The sequence below is a fragment of the Rhincodon typus genome, chromosome 2 (genome assembly GCF_021869965.1).
Source record: "Rhincodon typus isolate 14 chromosome 2, sRhiTyp1.1, whole genome shotgun sequence".
In the NCBI taxonomy this organism is placed as follows: Eukaryota; Metazoa; Chordata; class Chondrichthyes; order Orectolobiformes; family Rhincodontidae; genus Rhincodon; species Rhincodon typus.
The window spans coordinates 77,015,595-77,037,741 of NC_063333.1; the positions used below are offsets into that span (position 1 = coordinate 77,015,595).

General features: G+C 40.6%; 1 protein-coding gene across 3 annotated transcripts in view; it reads right to left on the reverse strand.

The window, feature by feature from the left end:
- Positions 1–22,147, reverse strand: part of LOC109935053 (von Willebrand factor D and EGF domain-containing protein-like) — a 196,979-nt gene that overhangs the window by 62,641 nt on the left and 112,191 nt on the right. For all 3 annotated transcript variants that reach the window (XM_048616980.1, XM_048616988.1, XM_048616973.1), the window contains 5 exons: positions 18,300–18,508; positions 16,850–17,847; positions 16,271–16,407; positions 14,128–14,286; positions 3,582–3,686 (listed from right to left, as the gene is read on the reverse strand). In XM_048616980.1, the coding sequence (XP_048472937.1) occupies positions 3,582–3,686; positions 14,128–14,286; positions 16,271–16,407; positions 16,850–17,847; positions 18,300–18,508 (1,608 nt within the window). The remainder of the gene's footprint in view (positions 1–3,581; positions 3,687–14,127; positions 14,287–16,270; positions 16,408–16,849; positions 17,848–18,299; positions 18,509–22,147) is intronic.

Genomic DNA, 22,147 nt, shown 5'->3' on the forward strand with positions numbered 1-22,147 from the left:
AGAAGAAAGAAAAAGAAACAGCAAATTAAGATTCCTATTGAAATATATTGCATCTCCTACTTTCTCATATAGCTGCAAGCAGAAAATAGGAGAACGATTAGACCATTCGCCCCTTTAAGCCTGCTCTGTCAATATTATTAACACCGATCAACCAACTCAATATCCTACCCCTGCTTTTCCTTTAGCCCCAAGTGCTATGTACAACTCATTCTTGAAATCAAACAATGTTTTAGACTCCACTGCTTTCACTAGTAAGAAATTCCACAGACCCACCACTTTCTGGGCAAAGATATTTCTCCTCATCAGAGTGCTGAATGGTTTATTCGAATTAATACACTGTAACCGCTGGTTTCCAAACATCTTTCCTCAGATAAGACGACCAAAACTGCACACAATACTTTGGGTGTGGTCTCACTAAGGCCCTTGCACCGGGGCAAGTTGCAGGATGACATCCCTACTGCTGTATTTGAATCTTCTCTCAATGAAGGCTAACGTGCCCCTTTGCCTTATTGACTGCCTGCTAGACCTGCATGCTTTAGCAAATAGTGTTCAAGGGCACCCAGGTCTCATTACACATTCTCCTCTCTCAATTTATAGCAATTCAGATAACAATCTGCCTTCCTGTTGTTGCTAACGAATAATCTCACGTTATGCTATATCTACCATGCATCTGTGCACTCAGTCAGATTGTCCAAATCACATTGAAGAATCTCTGCATCATCCTCACAACTCAATCTCCCTCCCAGCTTTGGATCACCTGCAAGGCTTAATATATATTGTGAACAGCTTAGGATCTAGCACTGCTCCTTGCAGTACCCACTGGTCAGTGCCTGCCCTTTGGAAAATGACCCGTTTCTTCTTAATTCATTCACAGGATGTGGGCATCACTGGATAGGCCAGCATTTATGCCCATCCCTAATTGCCCAGAGGACAGTTAAGTGTCAATCACATTGCTGTAGAACAGACTAGGTAAGGATAGCATTTTCCTTCCCGCAAGGACATTAGTGAACCAGATGGGTTTTGTCTGACAATCAACAACAGATTCATGGTCATCAGACTCTTAACTCCAGATTTTTATTGAATTCAATATCTACCATCTGCCATGGTGGGATTTGAACCTGGGTCTCTGGGATTACCAGTCCTGTGATAATACCACTAGGTTTTCTCCTCCCCTCTTTGCCTCCTGTCTGCTAACAGTTTTGTATCCATGTCAATACACTATCTCCCAATCCCTCACACTTTAATTTTACACACTACCTTCTTATGTGCGACTTTATCAAAAGCCTTCTGAAGGTCCAAGTAAACCGCATTCACTAACTCCATCTTATCAACTCTACTTGTTACAGTCTCAAAGAATTTCAGTAGAACATCAAGCATGATTTCCCTTTTGTAATTCTATGCTGACTCTGTATGATTCTGCCACTGTTTGCTAAACAATTCAGCCATTAATTCATTTCTAATGGACTCTAGCGTTTTCCCTAATTCCTGATTTTCTTTCTGCCTCCCTTCTTAAAAACAGGGGTTACATTAGCAAATCCTAACCCTAACCTCTATTCTGTAGGAATCATCCAGAGTCTGAATCTTGAAAGGTAACTACTAAATCATCCCCTATTCTAGGGCCACTTCAGGTTATTACAGGATAATATTTATGTCAATCACAAAGCTTATACTTCCCTACGCAGCTGCATAGAGATTGTCTGAAGGGAGCAAAATGCATTAGCCATTTGTTGTTCAGCAAAGCATAAGACATTAAGCAAGTGTATCTACAGGATAGATGGCCAGATATCCTTTCAGCCTCATTACAGATACTCGGCTGAGCCCCAAGACAGACGTGGTTGCACAGGTGGAGGAGGGAAGGGGGCTTACAAATTCTAGGGTGCATGGGAGCCTTAGGAGAAATAAAGGCGGAGGGAGATATCAGAGTTGAGTGACTGAGACTCTGACAATTGAGGTTGTAAATGTGTCAACGTGCAGTAAACACGTGGATCTTCTAGACTGTCATTCTTGCAATCTGCCCATCTCCATTTCTGCCTTGAGGCAGCCCTATCTTCACACATTCCTGTCTATCTGAAACTAAAGTATGATGGACAGGGGCATTCTTAACAGTAGAGATTTTCAGAGTGGGAACTTTCCAGACTCTCCATCTTTGGGTTCTTGTCCACAAATTCTTGAAGGTGGCAGGGCAGGTTAATAAGGTACTTAAGGCAGATGGGACACTTCCTCTTATCAGTTGAGGCATAGATTATAAGAGCAGAGAGGTTATTTGGATCTGTACAGGCTGTTTTTTAGGCCACAGGTTTGTGCAGTCCTGGTCAGAAAGGATATGATTGCACTGGAGGTGGTGCAGAGGAGGTTCACCAGGACATGCCTAGGTTGGAGCATTTTAGCCATGAGGAGAGGTTGGATAAGTTGAAGCTGTTTTATTTGATGCAGAGAAGATTGAGAAGGGAGCTGATTGAGGTGTATAAAATTATGATGGGCATGGACAGGGTGGATAAAACATAGTTATTTCCCTTAGTTGAAGGGGAAATGACAAGCGGGCCTAATTTTAAGCTGAAAGACAGGACGTTTAGAAGGGATTTGAAGAAAACGATTTCCAACCAGAAGATGATGGGGGTCTGGAATGCACTACCTGGGAAGGTAGTTGAGATGGGAAACCTTAATTTAAAAAATACTAGGATGAGCGCTTGAAATGTCATAACATTCAAGACTATGGGGCTCATGTTGGAAAGCGGGATTAGTGTAGATTCAGGGTAGCTTTGGTACAGACTCAATGGGCCATAGGGCCTCATTTGTACTGTATGATTTTATGATTCTCATTTTCTTCACAAAAATCTGGTGCCATGTCGTAATCTTATCAGCCTTTTGCATAATATTGCTATTTCTTAGATCCTTTCTTCATAACTAAGAGTCTCATCTTTATATTTTCTTAATCGTCATGGTTTACAATCTGGTAACTTCATCAAGTGTTGTGACCAAAACTAGATGCAGCACTACAAATATACCTACATAACATTCTTTTATGCAATAGGTATTTCAAAATACTTTAGTGTACTTGGAATAATCCAACACGCAGGAAGAGAAAGGTACACTTTATTCTGGAGTTGTGTGTCTAATTTCTTCTGGGCATTGTTTGATGGAATGCGGTGGTTCTGCTGAATATTATAGTGTTGCACTGATCTCAAAGGAGTAAACATAATGTGCAGAATAGCGTTCTCAGTGTGAAATCTGGGGCATCGGCTGGCTTCTGATGATAACTCGAGGAGGGAGCCTCAGATGTGCTCACAGTCAATAGCACTGATGGTGTGATTTTTAAAGCAAAATCATAACAACTGACCTTTCCCTCTCCCGATGCCAACTCAGAAATTGCTAGATGTATTAAATTCAACTTCACAATGTTTCACGGTGGGATTTGAACTCACAAATAACAAATACCCAGCTGTGTTCGAAAGATTGGCAACAGTTAACGCAAAGGTTGATCACTACCAGCTTGTGTTATAATCAATCATAGAATCTTCAACCTCTTACTTTTGTGTAAAATAATGTATTTTTTAGGAGAGTAGCACAGTTTCTGATCTTACCTTTAAACTGCAGAGTCCATCAGAGTTTGGTTCACATGTTTGACAAGCTCCATCAAACAGTGTTAAATCCTGAGAATTGCTGTATGTGTAACCATCATTTGAAATCTGTCAGAAAAAACAAAATTATATTCCTGTGGAATACAGGCAAAATACATTATTTCTATACATAAATAATTTTATAATTTTACATCGTAGACTATTCTATTTTTCGTCTGTGTCTACATGTTGTGATCATGAATTTATGGAATTAACCTGGTAGACAATATTTTATCTTTTATTTGTCCAAGAGATGAAGACATTGCTGGTGAAGCTAACCTTGAATGCCCATTCCTAATTGCCCTCAAGAGGTGGCGAGTCATCTTCTTAAATAACTTCAGCTCATATTGTCAGGTACACAGCGCTGTCAGGAATGGAGCTCCATGAATTTGACCTAGCGACTGAAGGAATGTGAGAGGGTTTCAGGTCAGGATGAAGTGTGGCTTAGAGAAGGCCTTGCAAATGTTGATGCTCTCAGAAAGGCAAGGACAGCAGATGCATAAGCGGTAGAAGCTGGAGATTTAGAAGGGTCTGTTGAAGATCTTGGAAAGATGCTGCAATGCATCTTGCAGATGGTACATGCTCTTGCCACTGTACATTGTTAGTGGAGGGAGTGAATGTTTAAGTCAAATGCAGAGACCTGGGGGTTCAGGTGCACAGATCTTTAATATGTAACAAACATATGCATAAAATTATCAAGAATGCTAATGCAATGCTGGCCTTAAAATCTGGAGTATAAGGATTCATAAGTTATACTGTAACTGGTTACCCACTTGAAGTACCATGAGCAGATATGGGCACTACATCTGAGAAAGGGTATATTGGCCTTGGAGAGAATACAATTTAGGTTTACAAGGCTGATACCTGGACTGCAGGGGTTAAGTTATTTGGAGAAATTATGCAAATTAGGCCTGATTTCTCTAAAGCTCAGAAGGTTAAGGGTTGATCTGAACAAAGTCTTCAAGATAATAACAGGAAAAGACTGGGTATATAAACTATTTCTATTGATTGAGGATTCTAGAACTCAAAGCTATAGGCTGAGAATTAGGACCAGATCTTTCAGGAGAGATGGTAGGAAGTACATCTACATGCAAAGGTGGAGGTTTTGGAACTTGTAATAACTCAGGAAGCCCGAATGAAAAGGAACATAATTTGTTGTTGTAGATCAAAACAGAGCCACAACCAGTGGTATACGTAGGCTATTCCAAGACCAGACAGACAGTTCTGCAGTCCATCACTAGGTCTGTTTGATCTGTAAATATATTTTCTAATCAACCTGTTCAGAGATGTTATTATACACCTCTGGATTCCAGGTGGGACTCAAAGCCAGGCCTCCTGGCTCAGAGGTAGGGACACTACTACTGTACCACAAGAGCCCTTTAGGCATGCTTTATAGTTTTCTTTAATATCAAAAGGCCTATCACACACAACCAAATGGTTTTCCTCCCCATCACCAAGACATTTTTTTTATTTTTAACTACTAATCGTCACCAGTAAATCAGCCATGTTGCCAATTACATATTTACACGCAAAGCCCGTTATGGGCAATGCAGATCAAAGGTGATGGAGAGGTAGGTAGAGAGTGAGGAGGACTAGATCTGCATTTTCATCTTGGAGGGCCGAAGGGCCTGTTCCTGTGCTGAATTATTCTTTTAATATATCCAAAAGAGCTCTTACACGCAATTAAATTTTTTTCTCTATCACCAAATCACCATGATTTTTTTGTTTTTAGGCATTAACCACCACCATTAAATCACTGGTGTTGCTAATTGGGTATTTACATGCAAAGCCAGTTACAGGAAACACAAACCATCAAAGCTGAGGGAATGGGAGGGAGAGCGGGAAGGGACTAAATGAAAATAGGAGTTGGAAGGGGAAGTAAAGCATTGTATTCCCCGTGGTACCCACCTCTCCTCAAAGGCATTGAGAACACTGATGGACACCATGTGCTTGGTCTGCTTTATTCTTTTTCCTCTTGTTTTAATTATCTGGATATGCTCTTATATACAAATGAATGGTTTTCCACCAAATCACTGTGCCTATTTTTCAAAATTACTAACCACCACCGGTACAGCTAACTTGATATTTACAAGCAAAGCCTGTTACAGGCATTGCAAACTACCAAATGTGAGTGAAGGGTAGAGAGGGCAAGAAGGGGCAGGTCTGCTTTATAAATGATTTGCTTTTTTTTAAAAATTGAACCTGTTTTTCTAATCAACTGATTCAGAAATATTATTACCCACCTCTGGAGCAGGTAAGACTTGAACCAAGGGACACTGCCACAAGAACCCTCAGGTTTGCTTTACTTTTTTTTCTCAAAGTGATTACATTGTTACTATTGGGCCAAACTTAATTCCAGACTTTTTTTAAAATGAATACAAATTTCACCATCTGCCATGGTGGGATTCAAGCTCCGGTCTCCAGGACATCAACCTGGGATACTGGGTTACCAGTCCAGTGACTTACCACCACGACAAGAACTCCAACCCTCCCAGGTCTGCTTTGTTTTATTTTCTTTTTTCCATACTCAGAAGTGCTATCACACACAATAGAATAACCTTCCCATCACCAACATCACCATGACTCTTTGTTTTCATTTTTAAACATGAACCACCAACAGACCTGCTTTTTATTCATCCGCAGAACTGCTGTCACACAACTGAGCAACTTTCCCACCACCAAATCACTATAACTATTTTTTGTTTTTTTTTAAAAGAAGCTACTACCCACCACTAATTAATCACCACTGCAGCCATTTATAGGCCTGCAGTATGAAGGACTCAGGTGATGAGCTCCAACAGGCTGTCACCAAGGGAACTTGTACTCAATGGTCTCCATAGGGAGATTAATGAGTGATACTCCATGGGCATTAAAGGAATTATCACTAAAGGTAATGGGAGATTTTAATTTTCCCAACATTGACTGCGATTCACTTAGAGTTAGGGGTTTAGATGGAGCAGAATTTGTAAGGAGCATCCAGGAGGGTTTTCTAGAGCAGCATGTAAATAGTCCAACTCGGGAAGGGGCCATACTGGACCTGGTGTTGGGGAATGAGTCCGGCTAGGTGGTTGATTTTCAGTAGGGGATTACTTTGGAAATAGTGATCACAATTCCGTAAGTTTTAGAATACTCATGGACAAATACGAGAGTAGTCCTAAAGGAAGAGTGCTGAATTGGGAGAAGGCCAACTATAGCAAAATTCAGCAGGAGCTGGGGAATGTGGATTGGGAGCAGCTGTTTGAGGGTAAATCCACATTTGATATGTGGGAGGCTTTTAAAGAGAGGTTGATTAGAGTGCAGGACAGACATGTCCCTGTGAAAATGAGGGATAGAAAGGGCAAGATTAGGGAACCATGGATGACAGGTGAAATTGTGAGACTAGTAAAGAGGAAAAAGGAAGCATACATAAGGTCTAGGCAACTGAAAACAGACAAAGCTTTGGAAGAATATCGGGAAAGTAGGACCAATCTGAAATGAGGAATTAAGAGGGCTAAAAGGGGTCATAAAATATCTTTAGCAAACAGGGTTAAGGAAAATCCCAAAGCCTTTTATTCATATATAAGGAGCAAGAGGGTAACTAGAGAAAGGGTTGGCCCACTCAAGGACAAGAGGAGGGAAGTTATGCGAGGAGTCAGAGAAAATGAGTGAGATTCTTAATGAGTACTTTGCGTCAGTATTCACTGAGGAGAGGGATGTTGAGGCTAGCGGTAGATGATTACTCTAGGTCAACTCAGCATAAAGAGGCGGGGGGGGGGGGGAGTATTGGGTATTCTAAAAGGCATGAGGGTGGACAAGTCCCCAGGTCTGGATGGGATCTATCCCAGGTTACTGAGGGAAGCGAGAGAGGAAATAGCTGGGGCCTTAACAGATACCTTTGCAGCATCCTTGAGCACGGGTGAGGTCCTGGAGGACTGGAGAATTGCTAATGTTGTCCCCTTGTTTAAAAAGGGTAGCAAGGATAATCCAGGTAATTATAGACCGGTGAGCCTGATGTCAGTGGTGGGGAAGCTGCTGGAGAAGATACTGAGGGATAGGATCTATTTACATTTGGAAGAAAATGGGCTTATTAGTGATAGGCAGCATGGTTTTGTGCAGGGAAGGTCATGTCTTACCAACTTGATAGAATTCTTTGAGGAAGTGAAAAAGTTGATAGATGAGGGAAGGGCTGTAGATGTCATCTACATGGACTTCAGTAAGGCATTTGATAAGGTTCCCCATGGTAGGCTGATGGAGAAAGTGAAGTTGCATGGGGTCCAGGGTGTACTAACTAGATGGATAGAGAACTGGCTAGGCAAAAAAAGACAGAGTTGTAGTGGAAGGGAATTTCTCAAAATGGAGAACTGTGACCAGAGGTGTTCCATAGGGATCCGTGCTGGGACCACTGTTGTTTATGATATACATAAATGATCTGGAGGAAGGTATAGATGGTCTGATTAGCAAGTTTGCAGATGACACTAAGATCGGTGGAGTAGCAGATAGTGAAGGGGACTGTCGGAGAATGTAGCAGAATATAGATTGATTGGAGAGATGGGCGGAGAAATGGCAGATGGAGTTCAATCCAGGCAAATGCGTGGTGATGCATTTTGGAAGATCCAATTCAACAGCGAACTATGTTGTAAATGGAAAAGCCTTGGGGAAAACTAATGCACAGAGAGATCTGGGTGTTCAGGTCCATTGTACCCTGAAGGTGGCAATGCAGGTCGACAGAGTGGTCAAGAAGGCATACAGCATGCTTTCATTCATCGGACGGGGTACTGAGTGCAAGAGTTGGCAGGTCATGTTACAGTTGTATAGGACTTTGGTTCGACCACATTTGGAATACTGCGTACAGTTCTGGTCGCCACATTACCAAAAGGATGTGGATGCTTTGGAGAGGATGCAGAGGAGGTTCACCAGGATGTTGCCTAGTATGGAGGGCGCTAGCTATGAAGAGAGGTTGAGTCGATTAGGATTATTTACATTAGAAAGACGGAGGTTGAGGGGGGACCTGATTGAGGTCTACAAAATCATGAGGTATAGACAGGGTGGATAGCAAGAAGCTTTTTCCCAGAGTGGGGGATTCAATTACTAGGGGTCACGATTTCAAGTTGAGAGGGGAAAAGTTTATGGGAGATATGCGTGGAAAGCTCTTTACACGGAGGGTGGTGGGTGCCTGGAACGTGTTGCCAGCGGAAGTGGTAGAGGCGGGCACGATAGCGTCATTTAAGATGCATCTAGACAGATACATGAATGGGCAGGGAGCAGAGGGATACAGATCCTTGGAAAATAGGCGACAGGTTTAGATAGATTATCTGGATCGGCGCAGGCTTGGAGGGCCGAAGGGCCTGTTCCTGTGCTGTAATTTTCTTTGTTCTTATCACAGAACTCTCTTCCACAAATGGCAGTTGATGCTAGATCCCTTGATAATTTTAAATTGGAGATAAATGTGTTCAACCAAAGTTATTAAAGTATATGCGCCAAAAGCAGCTTGATGAAATTAGACCACTTATCAGCCATGATCTTATTGAATGACAAAACAGGTTTGAGGAGCCGAATGGTCTACTCCTATCTCTATGTTCCAGACCTGCATGACGTATTGCCTGTAATCCACCACCACAAGGAACTGTGGTGGTCTGGTATAATGATGGTAACATACTGGTTCAGAGGTTGAAAATGCCAACTGACAACTGAAAAGCAACAAAGCACTGGAGTAAATTGAATCCCTGGCGAAATTCTGAACACAGAAAATATGCCAAGACTTATCTACAGAACTTCATATCTCTCAACTGGATACTGGAGTGCATGTCAAGTAATCTCAGGGATTCTGTGATCATAACCATATTGAGAATAGGAGACAAGTCCAACTGTGATGAAGACAGATGAGTTTCGCTGATGCCTGCTACAGGGAGGATCTTTGCAAGGAAGCTCTGTAATCATCTTCTCCCAGTGGTTGAACAGCTCTTTTGAGTCACAGTACATTTGTCACCTCTTGAGAAGCAGCAGAGAAATGATTTCCCCTGCACAACAAATCACAGAAAATTCAAAAGAACAGCACCAGTGCCCATGGTCTTTCTCAACCATGGAAGTTTAGGGACCATCTTCCTCAAATTGGGCGTTCTCAGAAATTTGTCACCAATCCTCCAGGTACTCCATGTCATCATGCAAGACATGACTCTCATGAAAACACTGACCATAGACCCTACTTCAGTGAGAACTTAGGTCAAACAAGGCTCTGTAATCACACTAACCTTCCTCTCTATCTTTATTCCAATACTGCACCTCATCTATGAAATTTCCCATAAGTATGGAGATATATTATTAGAACAGATAGGAAATTGTCCCATTTACATCATCAGCTATCAAAAACCAAGTTCATTTCAACTCCAGTTATTGAGCTTATGTATGTTGATGACTTGTCTGTGTGCTTATACAGAAACCAAGGTGAAGGTCACTGTAAACTCTTTCTCCAAAGAATAAGAAAACAGACTTTTTATTAAACTCCTGTCAAGGTCCTACTCCAGCACATCTCTTCCCATTGATGAGCAATAACTGAGGTGTACTGGAAAATGGAGACTATTTTCCATACCTTGGGACCTGCTCTCGATGGAGGCAGGAACAGGAAATAAAATTCATCCTCGCCTCCAATGTGACAACTCAACTTTTGGCTGGCTGAGGAAGAGAGTATTTGAACACCAGAATTTCATACAGAAGAATGAGGTCATCGTTTACTGGGCAGTAAACAGCACCTGCGTACTTTGGAAGCTTGAACAACAGACTGAAGACACCACAAAGCACTCGAGAAATAGTATTCACTGTGCCTTTGCAAGATCCTCCAAATCCAGGAGCAAGAAAAGCAGTTCTTCTTCAGAATCTGCTCCCAAACCAGCATGGTTAGGAGCAAAGACTTACTTACTCAAAACCAGCTCTTCTGGGCAGAACATTTATTTGTAGGCCTAAATTGTAGACCTCAAAGGAACTGCTCTATTCAGAAATTGGCTATGGTAGGATATGCCCCTGGAGTACATATGAAGTGCTATAGAATGTCTCAAAGTATCCTAAAGAGGTGTTAAACATGTCTGCCACCTCTCAATGCACTTGGTTATGAGAAACAAAATGGTGAAGTTTCAAGCAGGAAGGCACCAAATAAATACATTGAAAGATTCGTGCAGAGGTGACATCAAGGTTTCATACAGAGTGCACTAGTCCACTTGATCCTTCAAGCACCAGTTGTCCTGATATGGCAGAGTTGGCAGAATGTGAATTGAACATATCAGCTATCTCAAAACCCAGTGAACTGGATTGGAAGCAAATCACTCTCAATCCTGAGGGACTGCCAAAGAAAAAGTTCACAAACAACCTGGTTTTTGAGAGACTAGAATAATTTCCTACTTCAAAAAGAAATGCTAGACTGGAGGCAGGGAGAACACAGAATAAGATGGATGTAATCTATAGTATCTTGTACTTTGGAAAGTTGTAATGGATACAATTCCTAGTTTTCTCCTTGTGCACTGCACTATACAGACAACTTCTTTTTCATAAACTCATCAACAGCCCAAAAGAAAACATCAACGAGTCTGAATTGTGTGGATAATCACTTTATATAGTGTTGCTGCAGGGTCATTGTTCCATGATTGTTGAGCATGTTTGTTGCATGCCAATTCAGACACTGGGGCAGCTTAATTTCATGAAAGGGTTCCAAGTAACAACACGGGGCCCTTATTTAAATATCATAATGAGCTACTACTTCTGACATGTGATCTGGATGCATTTGGAGAGCACTGAACCTTTAGGACAGAATGAGTCCTTGCACATCTATAAAATGGGAGCTGTACAATCAAATACTTATGACTTGGTATAAGAAAAGCTAGAGAGATTACCTGAGATCATAGCGGGTCAGACAGCATCCATGGAGAGAGAGCAAGCTAACGTTTTGCATTTAGATGACTCTTCATCAGAGCTAAAATGAAGTGTGAAGGGGACAGCATTTATGCTGTAGTTTGGGGGCTGAGGGTAGTGGGTGCAGGGTACAGATGGAGAAAAGATGTTGACAGTTCAGATTAAGTGATCGGAATGCAAGAATGGCAGAAATATGGTGTGTCTCCTGCCAGGCTTGAAAGGACAGACAGTTCCCACTAAGATGGGGGGAGGGGAGAGAGGACATGATAATAAGCTGAAAGAAAAGGGAAGAAATAGGAGCTGGTTCATAATTTAGAGGTGTTGAACTCAATACTAAGTCCAGAAGGCTGTAAAACGGCCAGTCTGAAGATGAGGTTTTGTTCATCCAGTTCGCTCTGTGATTCACTAGAACACTGCAGCATGCTCATCACACCCCACGTCCTGCAAGGACTCCATCCCATTCTCCCAGTTTCTTTGCCTATGTTGCAGCTGTTCGGATGATGCCACCTTCCAAAACAGCGCTGCTGCGATGGCTCGCTTCTTCTATGACTGTGGGTTCACAAGGCCCTCAATCGCATCCAACCTATCATACGTGCTTCCGCCTTTGCCCCTTCCATTCACTCACAACAGTGTGATCAGGTTCCCCTTGTCCTCACGTTTCATCGCTCCAGCCTCCGCATTCAAAGGATCATTCTCTGCCCTTCCGGACAACCCCAGCAGAATGCCACCACCAAACACATCTTCCCCTCAGTCCCCCTGTATGCATTTCACAGGGATCGTTCCCTCCAGTTCACCCTAGTCCAATCCACAACCACCAACACGACTCCCTCTTCCCACAGGACCTTCCCGTGAAACCGCAGCAGATGCAAGACCTGCCCCTTCACCTGCTCCCTTGCTTACCATCCAAGGGCCTAAATAGTCTTTCCAGGTGAAGCAGCATTTCACCTGAACTTCCTCCAATGCTATGTATTGTATTCGCTGCACCCAACGTGGCTTACTCTACATTGGAGAAACCAAACACAGACTGGGTGACCACTTTGCGGAATACTTCTGTTCTGGGCACAAGCGTGACCCTGAACTTCCCATAGCTGGTCATTTTAACACAGCGTCCTGCTCGCGTGCCCACATGTCTGTCCTCAGCATACCTCAATGTTCCAGTGTATTACAGCGCAAACTGGAGGAACAACATCTCGGCTTCAGACTAGGTGCTTTACAGCCTTCTGGACTTAATATTGAGTTCAACACCTTTAAATTCTGAACTAGCTCCTATTTCTTACCTTTCTTTTAGCTTGTTATCATCCATCCCAGTGGGGACTGTCTGTCCTTTCAATTCTATCAGGTAGACACAGCATTGTTCTGCCATTCTCACATTCCAATCACTCAATCTGAACTGTCAACATCTTTTCTCCATCAGCATCTTACACCCACTACCTGACCCCCAAACTGTAGCATAAATGCTGTCCCTTTCATGCTTCACTTCAGCTCTCATGAAGAGTCATCTAGACTAGAAATGGTAGCTTGCTCTCTCTCCACTGTGATCTCCAGCATTTGTTGTTTTCAGTACAGATTCCAGCATCTGCAGTAATTTGTTCCTAACTAGAGAGATTACCTACTACATTATAGGGCAGAATTTTCATCCTCTTATGGCAAGGAGCCATTTCCTGGAGACCAGATTACATCAGAAAAGTTACATGCCCACAGAAGAAAGTAGCCAATTCAGGTAAGTTAATTATCAGAGAGCAACGGGCATTTTTTTTAATTGGCCTGCATCCTTTCCCCAGTTTGCAAACAGTCTGAATGTTGGAGATGGTGTCCTGACAGCAGACAGAGGGTCCCGAGCTCCAGATGTCTTTGAAGCTTTAACAGCATAAGTGGCTATATACATGCAGCTACAGGCCACCATGGAGGACTTCGGCCAATTTTTTTTTTAGAAGTGTAAAAGCAGAACAGCAGGTGACCAGAGATGGAGGAACCCTCTCTCTCTCTCTCTCATACCTGAAAAGACAGCCTACAGTTCCTCCTGAGTTGGAGGACCTCCTATTGGTCCTACAGTTTCAAAGAACCCAGTCACTGTCCTTAATTAGATAGGAAGTGGGTAATAATTGTTCAATTCAGAAAACAGCCCTGCCAGGTGACGGTTCACTATGCATTGTTGAAAGCTACTGCTTGATGGTTCACACTGTGATACAAGATTTAGTCATTCAAATTTCAAATTGAGAGCTTAAATCTGTTACTACCCGTTTTTGCTTTCACACAGAAATAACGGTAGATCCAAAGAATTTAATAAATATTGTTGCAGAACTATACTATTACTGTTCTGAGAGTAACTTTTTGGGCACCTGTGCTTGGTTCTATCTTCATATGACAACAGAAGATGAAAATCCTTAAATTTAAAGAATAAAAAAAGGTACTGAAGTTAAAATGGTAGAATATGTAATATTTACAAGTTTTCCACAGGTTAAAGAAAAAAATGAGTTTCTGCAGCTGTCATGCAAATGTGTTCAAATTAAAACTGAAGTTATGTAGGCCCCAAACTCCTGAAGTTTGATTGCTACAGCCTACGTCATGAAATTGCAAGGACTCAGTTTCATCATAATTTTTAGTAGACAGCATTTGTACATTTGAAGTTTCACACCTTGACTTGCCATCTTGCTAGTGGTTTGTCATCAATGAGGTCTATACTTTCAAATGATTGACCAATCTCAGCTGGAATCTGGCAGTCCACGGCTCGATTACTCAAAAATGTCGCCTTTGTCGTTTGCGACACAGTTGGAACCCATTCATCATTGACGTACTATACTCAATTAGATAAAAGAAATCAAAATATGCATCATTAATTTTGACAACACAATTTTAAAAATCATAGCAGAACTCATGCTAGCTAGCTCCTTAAATTTCTACGTATACACACCCAATTTCACTTTCTTCACTTTGATATACTTTTGCAGATTATTTCATTGTGCTTTAAAGTGGTGGTAGGCTAATTAAGGTTGCAAAGTAGCCATGCTCCATATTCCTGGTCTGTTGGCAGTCTGCATTTCAATAACTGAAGGCTCAGACTTAATAATATGCAGGGATTTTGAGCAACACCAACTCCAAAAGGAGGTGAAATATTATAGCAATATCGCATGCAAACAGAGCAAAAAGGTCTTGTCTGGGAATTTCGAAGCATTATATTCCCACTTAGACTTGTCTCTTGTAATAGCCATTGTATATTTAAGTCCTTTGATCTAAAAATTGTAATTGCATCTGGTGCCATAATGGAAATTAAAACTTAATTTAGTTACTTTGTACGTTAGATTTAATTTGATAGCTGAAGTAAAGATGTTTGTTATTTGAGTTAATTTTATGCACTTGAAAATCAGTTAATAATGATAAATCAATCTTCATTGATGTGATAGTTGGATAAAAATAAAAAATGTGTAGCACTTCTATGTATATTTTATCTTTTACGCATCTACACAATGTGATTCTGGTGTTAAATAAAATCAAGCAACTTCAATAAAGATAATTTTTTTTAATGTATCTTACTAAGTTTTATATTCAACAGAAGCTTTGCACTTGAGATTTATGAAATTTTATTCGTCCAACAATGTACAATCAAGTGACCTTTAAAAGTATTGACTTCTTGCAACAGACACAAAAATATACATGTAAATAAAGTAAAAATTCATTGTCTCAATTCAACAAGTTTTGTGAATGGCCACACTATATCTCTCTAGTGTTGTTATTCTAATGGAAGTGACAAGACTCAACCATACGTTGACTTACGGGGCTAAAAGCATACCACTGGCAACTTGTTCACCTGCAAGCAGATGAATTGGTGGAGGAGCAGAGTTGATAAATTCTTGAGAAAGTCAATTCTTTCAAAGTTAACTTTCTTTGTTACCTATTACTACAGCAGGTCAAGGAAATGTAACTCCATAATTCTCTGCACTGGATTTCAAGGGCAAGAAGGCAGAGATATACACTACCACCCATTGATTTGCGTTGACCTATGTATTTTACCAGTAGAAAAGGCAAAGTTTATATAAAGAATGACAATGGGTTTTGAAGCTAGTTGAGTTCTACTGAGTTTTGGATCAATTCCAGGACAACAATAAGTATCTGCTTATGTTCCTGAACTCTACCATTCAGTGTTGTTTGGCTGAAAGGTGAAAACTTTACCTTTTTGATCCACCAACATTTCTGGTTGCTTAAAAGCAACTATGATAGCTGAACTAGTAAAAAAATCCTCGATCTTACCGCATTCATAAAGAGAAACAGAGGTAACATTCAAGTTGTTCAGTTCTGAAGTCATACCTGACTTGAAATGTTAACTTTTTTCCTCTTTCCACAAACGCTGTCAGACCTGCTGAGTTTCTCCAGCAATTTGTGTTTATTTCATATTTCCAATATCCACAGAATTTTGCCCTTATTAACTGAAATTGTGGTGTCAGCGTACTAATATTTTCAATACATAGAGTTAACTACATAGCAAAATTGACATCAATAATAAAAGTCTAAACTTGGATCAAACATGGAAATTGTTCTGCCTCAATGGCTACAATATAATGCACAATATTCAAAGATTGTAACAAATTTGGCATGTTGTTTTTTTTAAAAAGCAAAGAGCATGCTTACATCATTCCAGGCATTCTACTTTTTTAAATATCTTAAAAACCACTCACATTCAACTTATAAATGCCTGTAAAACTTTACATTGAAAGATGTTTAACAAAGCAGCCCTACGTTCGTCTAACTATTGAGTATAGACTTCATCCCGTAACTTTACTTACTTGCAGCTTGATGATTTCACACGTTAAACTTGCAGACTCCGTGAACCACTGGCCAAAGACCCTCACAGAGGTACAGTCAAACTGTCGAACATCACACAATCCAGAATTCTCCAACTCTGTGATTTCAGGAAGCTGATCTTTGATGTCAATATCATAAAATGCAAATCAAATTGTACTCTCTGCAAAATTTGAAACTTCCAAGACCATACATTTTGTTGTATGTAAGCCATTTCCAAACTACGAATGTACTGAATGTTTTTCTTCAAGTACACACATACTTTATTCCTTTTTCTCATCATTAGCAAAGTGAGAGGTGGGGAAACAGAGAGAAAGGAGTGGTGTCATGACAATAAGTAATTTGTAATTGGATGGCTCTTCCCTCTTGGGCAGACACCTCCTCTTTTCTCAGTATCTCCCCATATTGTACTATTCTGTTCTGTTCACCAACGAACAGAATCTATAGCCTCAAGGATTTACTCTACTTGTTTACAACTACACAAGGCTTCAACTGATGTGCTATTGACTGCAAATGCAATTGAAAAGTTTGATAACTTCAGATATTTTTTTCCCAATACTTACCGACTAAAACACTGCAATCGGAGCTGCTGAAACCTGAAAAACAGGTACAACCCCACTCAGTACATTCGCCATTGGCACTGCAAGAACTGGGGCACCTTAGTGCTGACAAAATATCCTGAGGTACACTGGACAAGTCACCATTGCCACTGTCATGATGGATCCCATCTTCCAGAAGTTTCCTCTCACATTCGTTCTCTAACAAACTTAGACCTCCGCTTGTCCAACTGAGGTCATCTTTAAGCTGAAGATCCAAGATACAAATATCTATTACATCCATTAATCGTTGTCCCAGTAACTCTCCACAGGCTCGACCTATACTGGAGTTCGTTACAGTCTGCTGGCATAAATCAGAAGCCATAGCTTCTGTCAGTCCAGAAGGTGTAGGCCAAGTAGGCAAGATCTCTTGATGAAATTCAGAAGCATGATCCTCAGGAAAGAAGTAACTAAATCCCTCTAAGTCTGTCTGAGTAAGGCTTTGAAAAAGGACTGTTGGTAAGTATTCATAATAATGTTGCCGTTTCCATCTCCTATTATTAAGATGCCTTTTTTGATTGTAGCTGATGTCTTTATGTTTGTTCCTTCTAACGTGTTCCCTTGATAGCACTTGTTTTTTCAGCATTCTGTGCTCTCTGGAATGTACATAGGAGACCCTTGCAAAATGAACGGTTTGATTTAATTTACTCAGACTTGCATAATGTACATCTTTTAAAGTGGCAATTCTAGATTTGCTTCGAGCATTGCGTCGACTGATTCCTCGAATCAGTTCAACAGTACTGATGTACTCTGCTGTAACATCCAGCACTGGTATCAAATTGGAAAATCTTACATTTTCACTGCTTAGGCAAGCTGAAGAAACCCCAGATTGAGGAAAAAAATCAAGTTTATTTGCAGGCTGTTGCATCACAACTGAATCAGTATTGCAACTACAGTAACATCTTCTTTTGACATTAACAGGTAAGGGTGGTGTTTTATCAAATAGACTCTTTCCAGGCTGTATTCTGTAAGAGTACAATCAAAAAGAACATTACACATTGTTCACAGATCTGGCACACTGACTGGCTAGTTCTATTGGTTCACATTTTAGTTAACTAAAATATATTTTCAAAGATTTATTGTTTAAATTTATGGTATTCAATTCTCTCTCACACACACTTTTCCTTAACATGTTCATTCTTGACTTTATACAGTTGTATAAAATAGTGAAAAAAAACTAATAAAAAGCTTAGTCATAACTGCATTTGCAGTTTCAGTGATGGTTGGTACATAACCAACTCAGTTTTGTAACAACCATCAGACAATAAGAATAATTCACATAGCAAAATCATAATTATAGAATTATCTAATTTTTATTCCATTGACAGTACGGGGGCAAGGCTTTTATAAAGGCCATGCATTGTACTCCATTAGATTAACAACCAACTGATACTGAAGATTTAAAATTTATGCATACCTCCAACTTTCAATGAAACCATCAAGGTTATCAACCTTTTCTTGAATTAAGAGCTCAGCTGAATTATGAAAATCATTATTCATATCACCATCAAATGTGCCACAAAGACCTCTGGTACTTTGGAAGTCTACACCTGGTGCTCTAAGTGTTAAACTCACTCCCCACTCACTCACATCAGCACGGATAAATGCTCCAGATGAAAATGTGATCTACATGGAGAAATAAAATTGCAGCAAATGTTATTATTTTGGTGTACTTAATTGACTCTGTTTGATCCTAATTACATGATCATACCAACACTAAATTATATCTCTAATTGTTGTAAATAGAGCCTAATGTAGTCTCTCCAATTTTATAAAGATAACTGTAATTAAGGCAAATATCAGTTTTGTTCTATAAAGGTGTATTATTTATAAACATTGATCAATCTGGAGTCAGGCTCTAATCAAGTGCTGTAACAAAGCACATAAGGGAGTCTGACTTTGGAGTCTTGTCAAGGCTAAACTTTATGCTTACATCAAATGGGGGCGAATGTCTTCAGTCATGCTCCCTCACATAGGGAATGCTGATGGCTAGCATTCTTGACCCTACTACAGGGGGAGGAGGACCAGCAGACTTAAATAGAAGTAGAGAGCACCAAAAGCAAGATGCATCTTATATACCATCAGTGAGGAGGGCAAATAGCACCGGGCACTGGTGGAATATGGCAGGAAAGTGGTTTTATATTTATTTATGAGATGAATGAAATTGCATGCATTTTGATTACCTTTGTTACATTCTTCCTCTACAACAGGAGATTCAAAAGCATAGTTTCTTTAACAATAATAAGCTTGAAGCAGGACTTCTGGGTTAGTATATATCCATTTACGCAACTCTCTGCACCAGAGAAATGCCAAGCACTCACAGGCCCCAGCCTTGTTAGCATCTCTTCCCATCCCTACCATTCGCCTCTGGCCCTATTACCACCAGACCTGCTTTCTCTAGTCCAGCAGCTTTGTTCATTGAATTATAACATTGTTACAATACAGAAGGAGAATATTTGGCCCATTGTGTCTATACCAGATCTCCAAATGTGCAGCATGCCTTTATAATAGCCTCCTACCCTTTCTCTACAGCTCTGAAATTTATTTATCTTCAAATAATCATCTAATGCTCTTTAAATGCTTTGATTGAACTGGTTTCCACCACATGTCCGTGCAATGCATTCCAGACCTGAACAAATTGCTGTGTGAAAAAGTTTTATTTTCTCTCATTTTATTTACTTCTTTGGCAAATCACTTTAAATGTGTTCTCTTGCTCTTACTATTTTTGGGAGTGTCAATAGTTTCTCCATCTGTTAATATCAGTACAATCTGAGAGGGGTGACTGAAACCTAATGGAACTAGGGAATAGATACACTCATAGTCATAGAAATGTATAGCATGGAAACAGACCCTTTGGGGTCTAACTCGTCCATGCTGACATAGATATCCTAGATAAATCAATTTGCCAGCATTTGGCCCATATTCCTCTAAACCGTTCCTATTCATATACCAACCCAGATACCTTTTAAATGTTGTAACAATACCAGCCTCACTTTGTCTGGCATCTCATCCCATATACACACCACCCTCCGTGTGACAAAGTTGCCCCTTAGGTTCCTTTCATATCTTGCCCGTCTAAATCTTTCCCCACAGAAACCTATGCCCTCTAGTTTTTGATTGCCCCACCCTGGGAAAAGACCTTCTCTGCTTACCCTATCCATGCCTCTCATGATTTTATAAACATCTATATAAAGTCATCCCTCAGCCTCTGACGCTCCAGAGAAAATAGCCCCAGCCTATTCAGCCTTTCCCTATAGCACAAACTCTCCAATTCTGGCAACATCCTTGTAAATTTTTTCTGAACACTTTCTAGTTTCACAACATCCTTCCTATAGCAGGGAGACCAAAATTGCACACAGTATTCCAAAAGTGGCCTAACCAATGTCCTGAACAGCCGGAACATGACCTCCCAACTCCTATACTCAATGCACTGACTAATAAGGCAAGCATACCAAACGCTGCGCCTTCTTCACCAACCAGTTTACCCGTGAGTCCACTTTCAAGGAACTACGAACTTGTACTCAAAGGTCTCTTTGTTCAGCGACACTCCCTAGGACCTTACCATTAAGTGTATAAGGCCTGCCTTGATTTGCCTTTTCAAAATGCAGCACCTCACATTTATCTATATTAAACTCGATCTGCTACTCCTCAGCCTATTGGCCCATCTGATGAAGGTCCCGTTGTACTCTGAGGTAACGTTCTTCGCTGTCTACTACATCTCCAATTGTGATGCCATCTACAAACTTACTAACCATATCTCCTATGTTCACATCCAAATCATTTATATAAATGACAAAAAGCAGTGAACCCAGCACCGATCCTTGTGGCACACTGCTGGGTCACAGGCTTCCAGTCTGAAAAGCAACCCACCACTATCCACTGTCCTCTATTTTTGAGCCAGTTCTGTTTCTAAATGGCTAGTTCTCCCCACATTTCATGTGATATAACCTTGCTAAGCAGTCTACCATGAGAAAGTAAAAAACGTGTGGAGCTGGAAAAGCACAGCAGGTCAGACAGCATCCGAGGAGCAGGGAAGTCAACGTTCCGGGTTGGAACTCTTCTCCAGGCCTGGCCAACCCGAAACATTGACTTTATTGCTCCCCGGATGCTGTTTGACCTGCTGTGCCTTTCCAGCTCCACATTTTTTAACTCTAGCTTCCAGCATTTGTAGTCCTTTCTGCTACCATTACGTCCACCACTCTGCCCTCATCAATCCTATTTGTCACTTCTTCAAAAACCTCAATCAAGTTAGTGAGACACAATTTGCAATGCACAAAGCCATGTTGACTATCTCTAATCAGTCTGATAGATATCTATTAATTAAGGGTTGATTGGGTGTGAGTTGTGTGTATAAATAAAGCAAGCGAGGAAAGAACACAGTTTTTGGTGTACGTGTGAACTAAAATAAAACTAACTGGAGAAGTATATGATTGGAAGCTGCCAACTAATATTTTAAACAAAAGTATTTAACACTGTCTAGTTTGCTGAGAACACTCATGACATTGAAAGTTTTAATTAAATCTCCTCTTAGCTTCTTCTCTCCAAGGAAAGCAGTCCAACTTCTGCTGAGATACAGAGAGGTCTCGATGTCCCAGTGCATGAACTACAGATGGTTACTATGCAGGTACAGCAGGATAGCTTATAGCATGCTATGCTTCATTGTGAGAGGAATAGAATGCAAGAGAAGGGAGGATACAGCTTAAGTTATACAGGGCATTGGTGAGACTGCATCTGAAGTACTATGTCCTGTACTTGGTCACTGTACTTACAGAAGGATGGTAATGCTTTGGAAGCAGTTCAGAGAAAGTTTACAAGATTAATACCTGGAATGAGCAGATTGCCTTATAGGAAAAACTAGACAGGCTATGCCTGTATTGCCTGGAGTTTAAAAGGGTCAGAGGTAATTTAATTGAAACCTATAAGATCCTGAGGGGATTTGACCAGATAGACTTTGAAAGGGTGTTTCTTCTTGTAGAGGAATTTAAAACTATGGGTGTGCCCATTTAAGTCAGAGATAAGTAAACATTTTTCTTCTGTAAGAGAGAGTTTTGTAATTCCTTTCCTCAAAAAGCAGTGGATGTAGAATCACTACTTTTTTTTTAAGGCAGAGGTTGACAGATTCAAGATTACCATGGGGATGAAAGATTATCAGGGATGTGTAGGAATGTAGAGTCGAGATTAAAATCAGATCAGCAATGATTGTAGTGAATGGCAGAGCAGTCTTGAAGGACTGAGTAGCCTACTGTTATTCCTTGTTTGTATGTG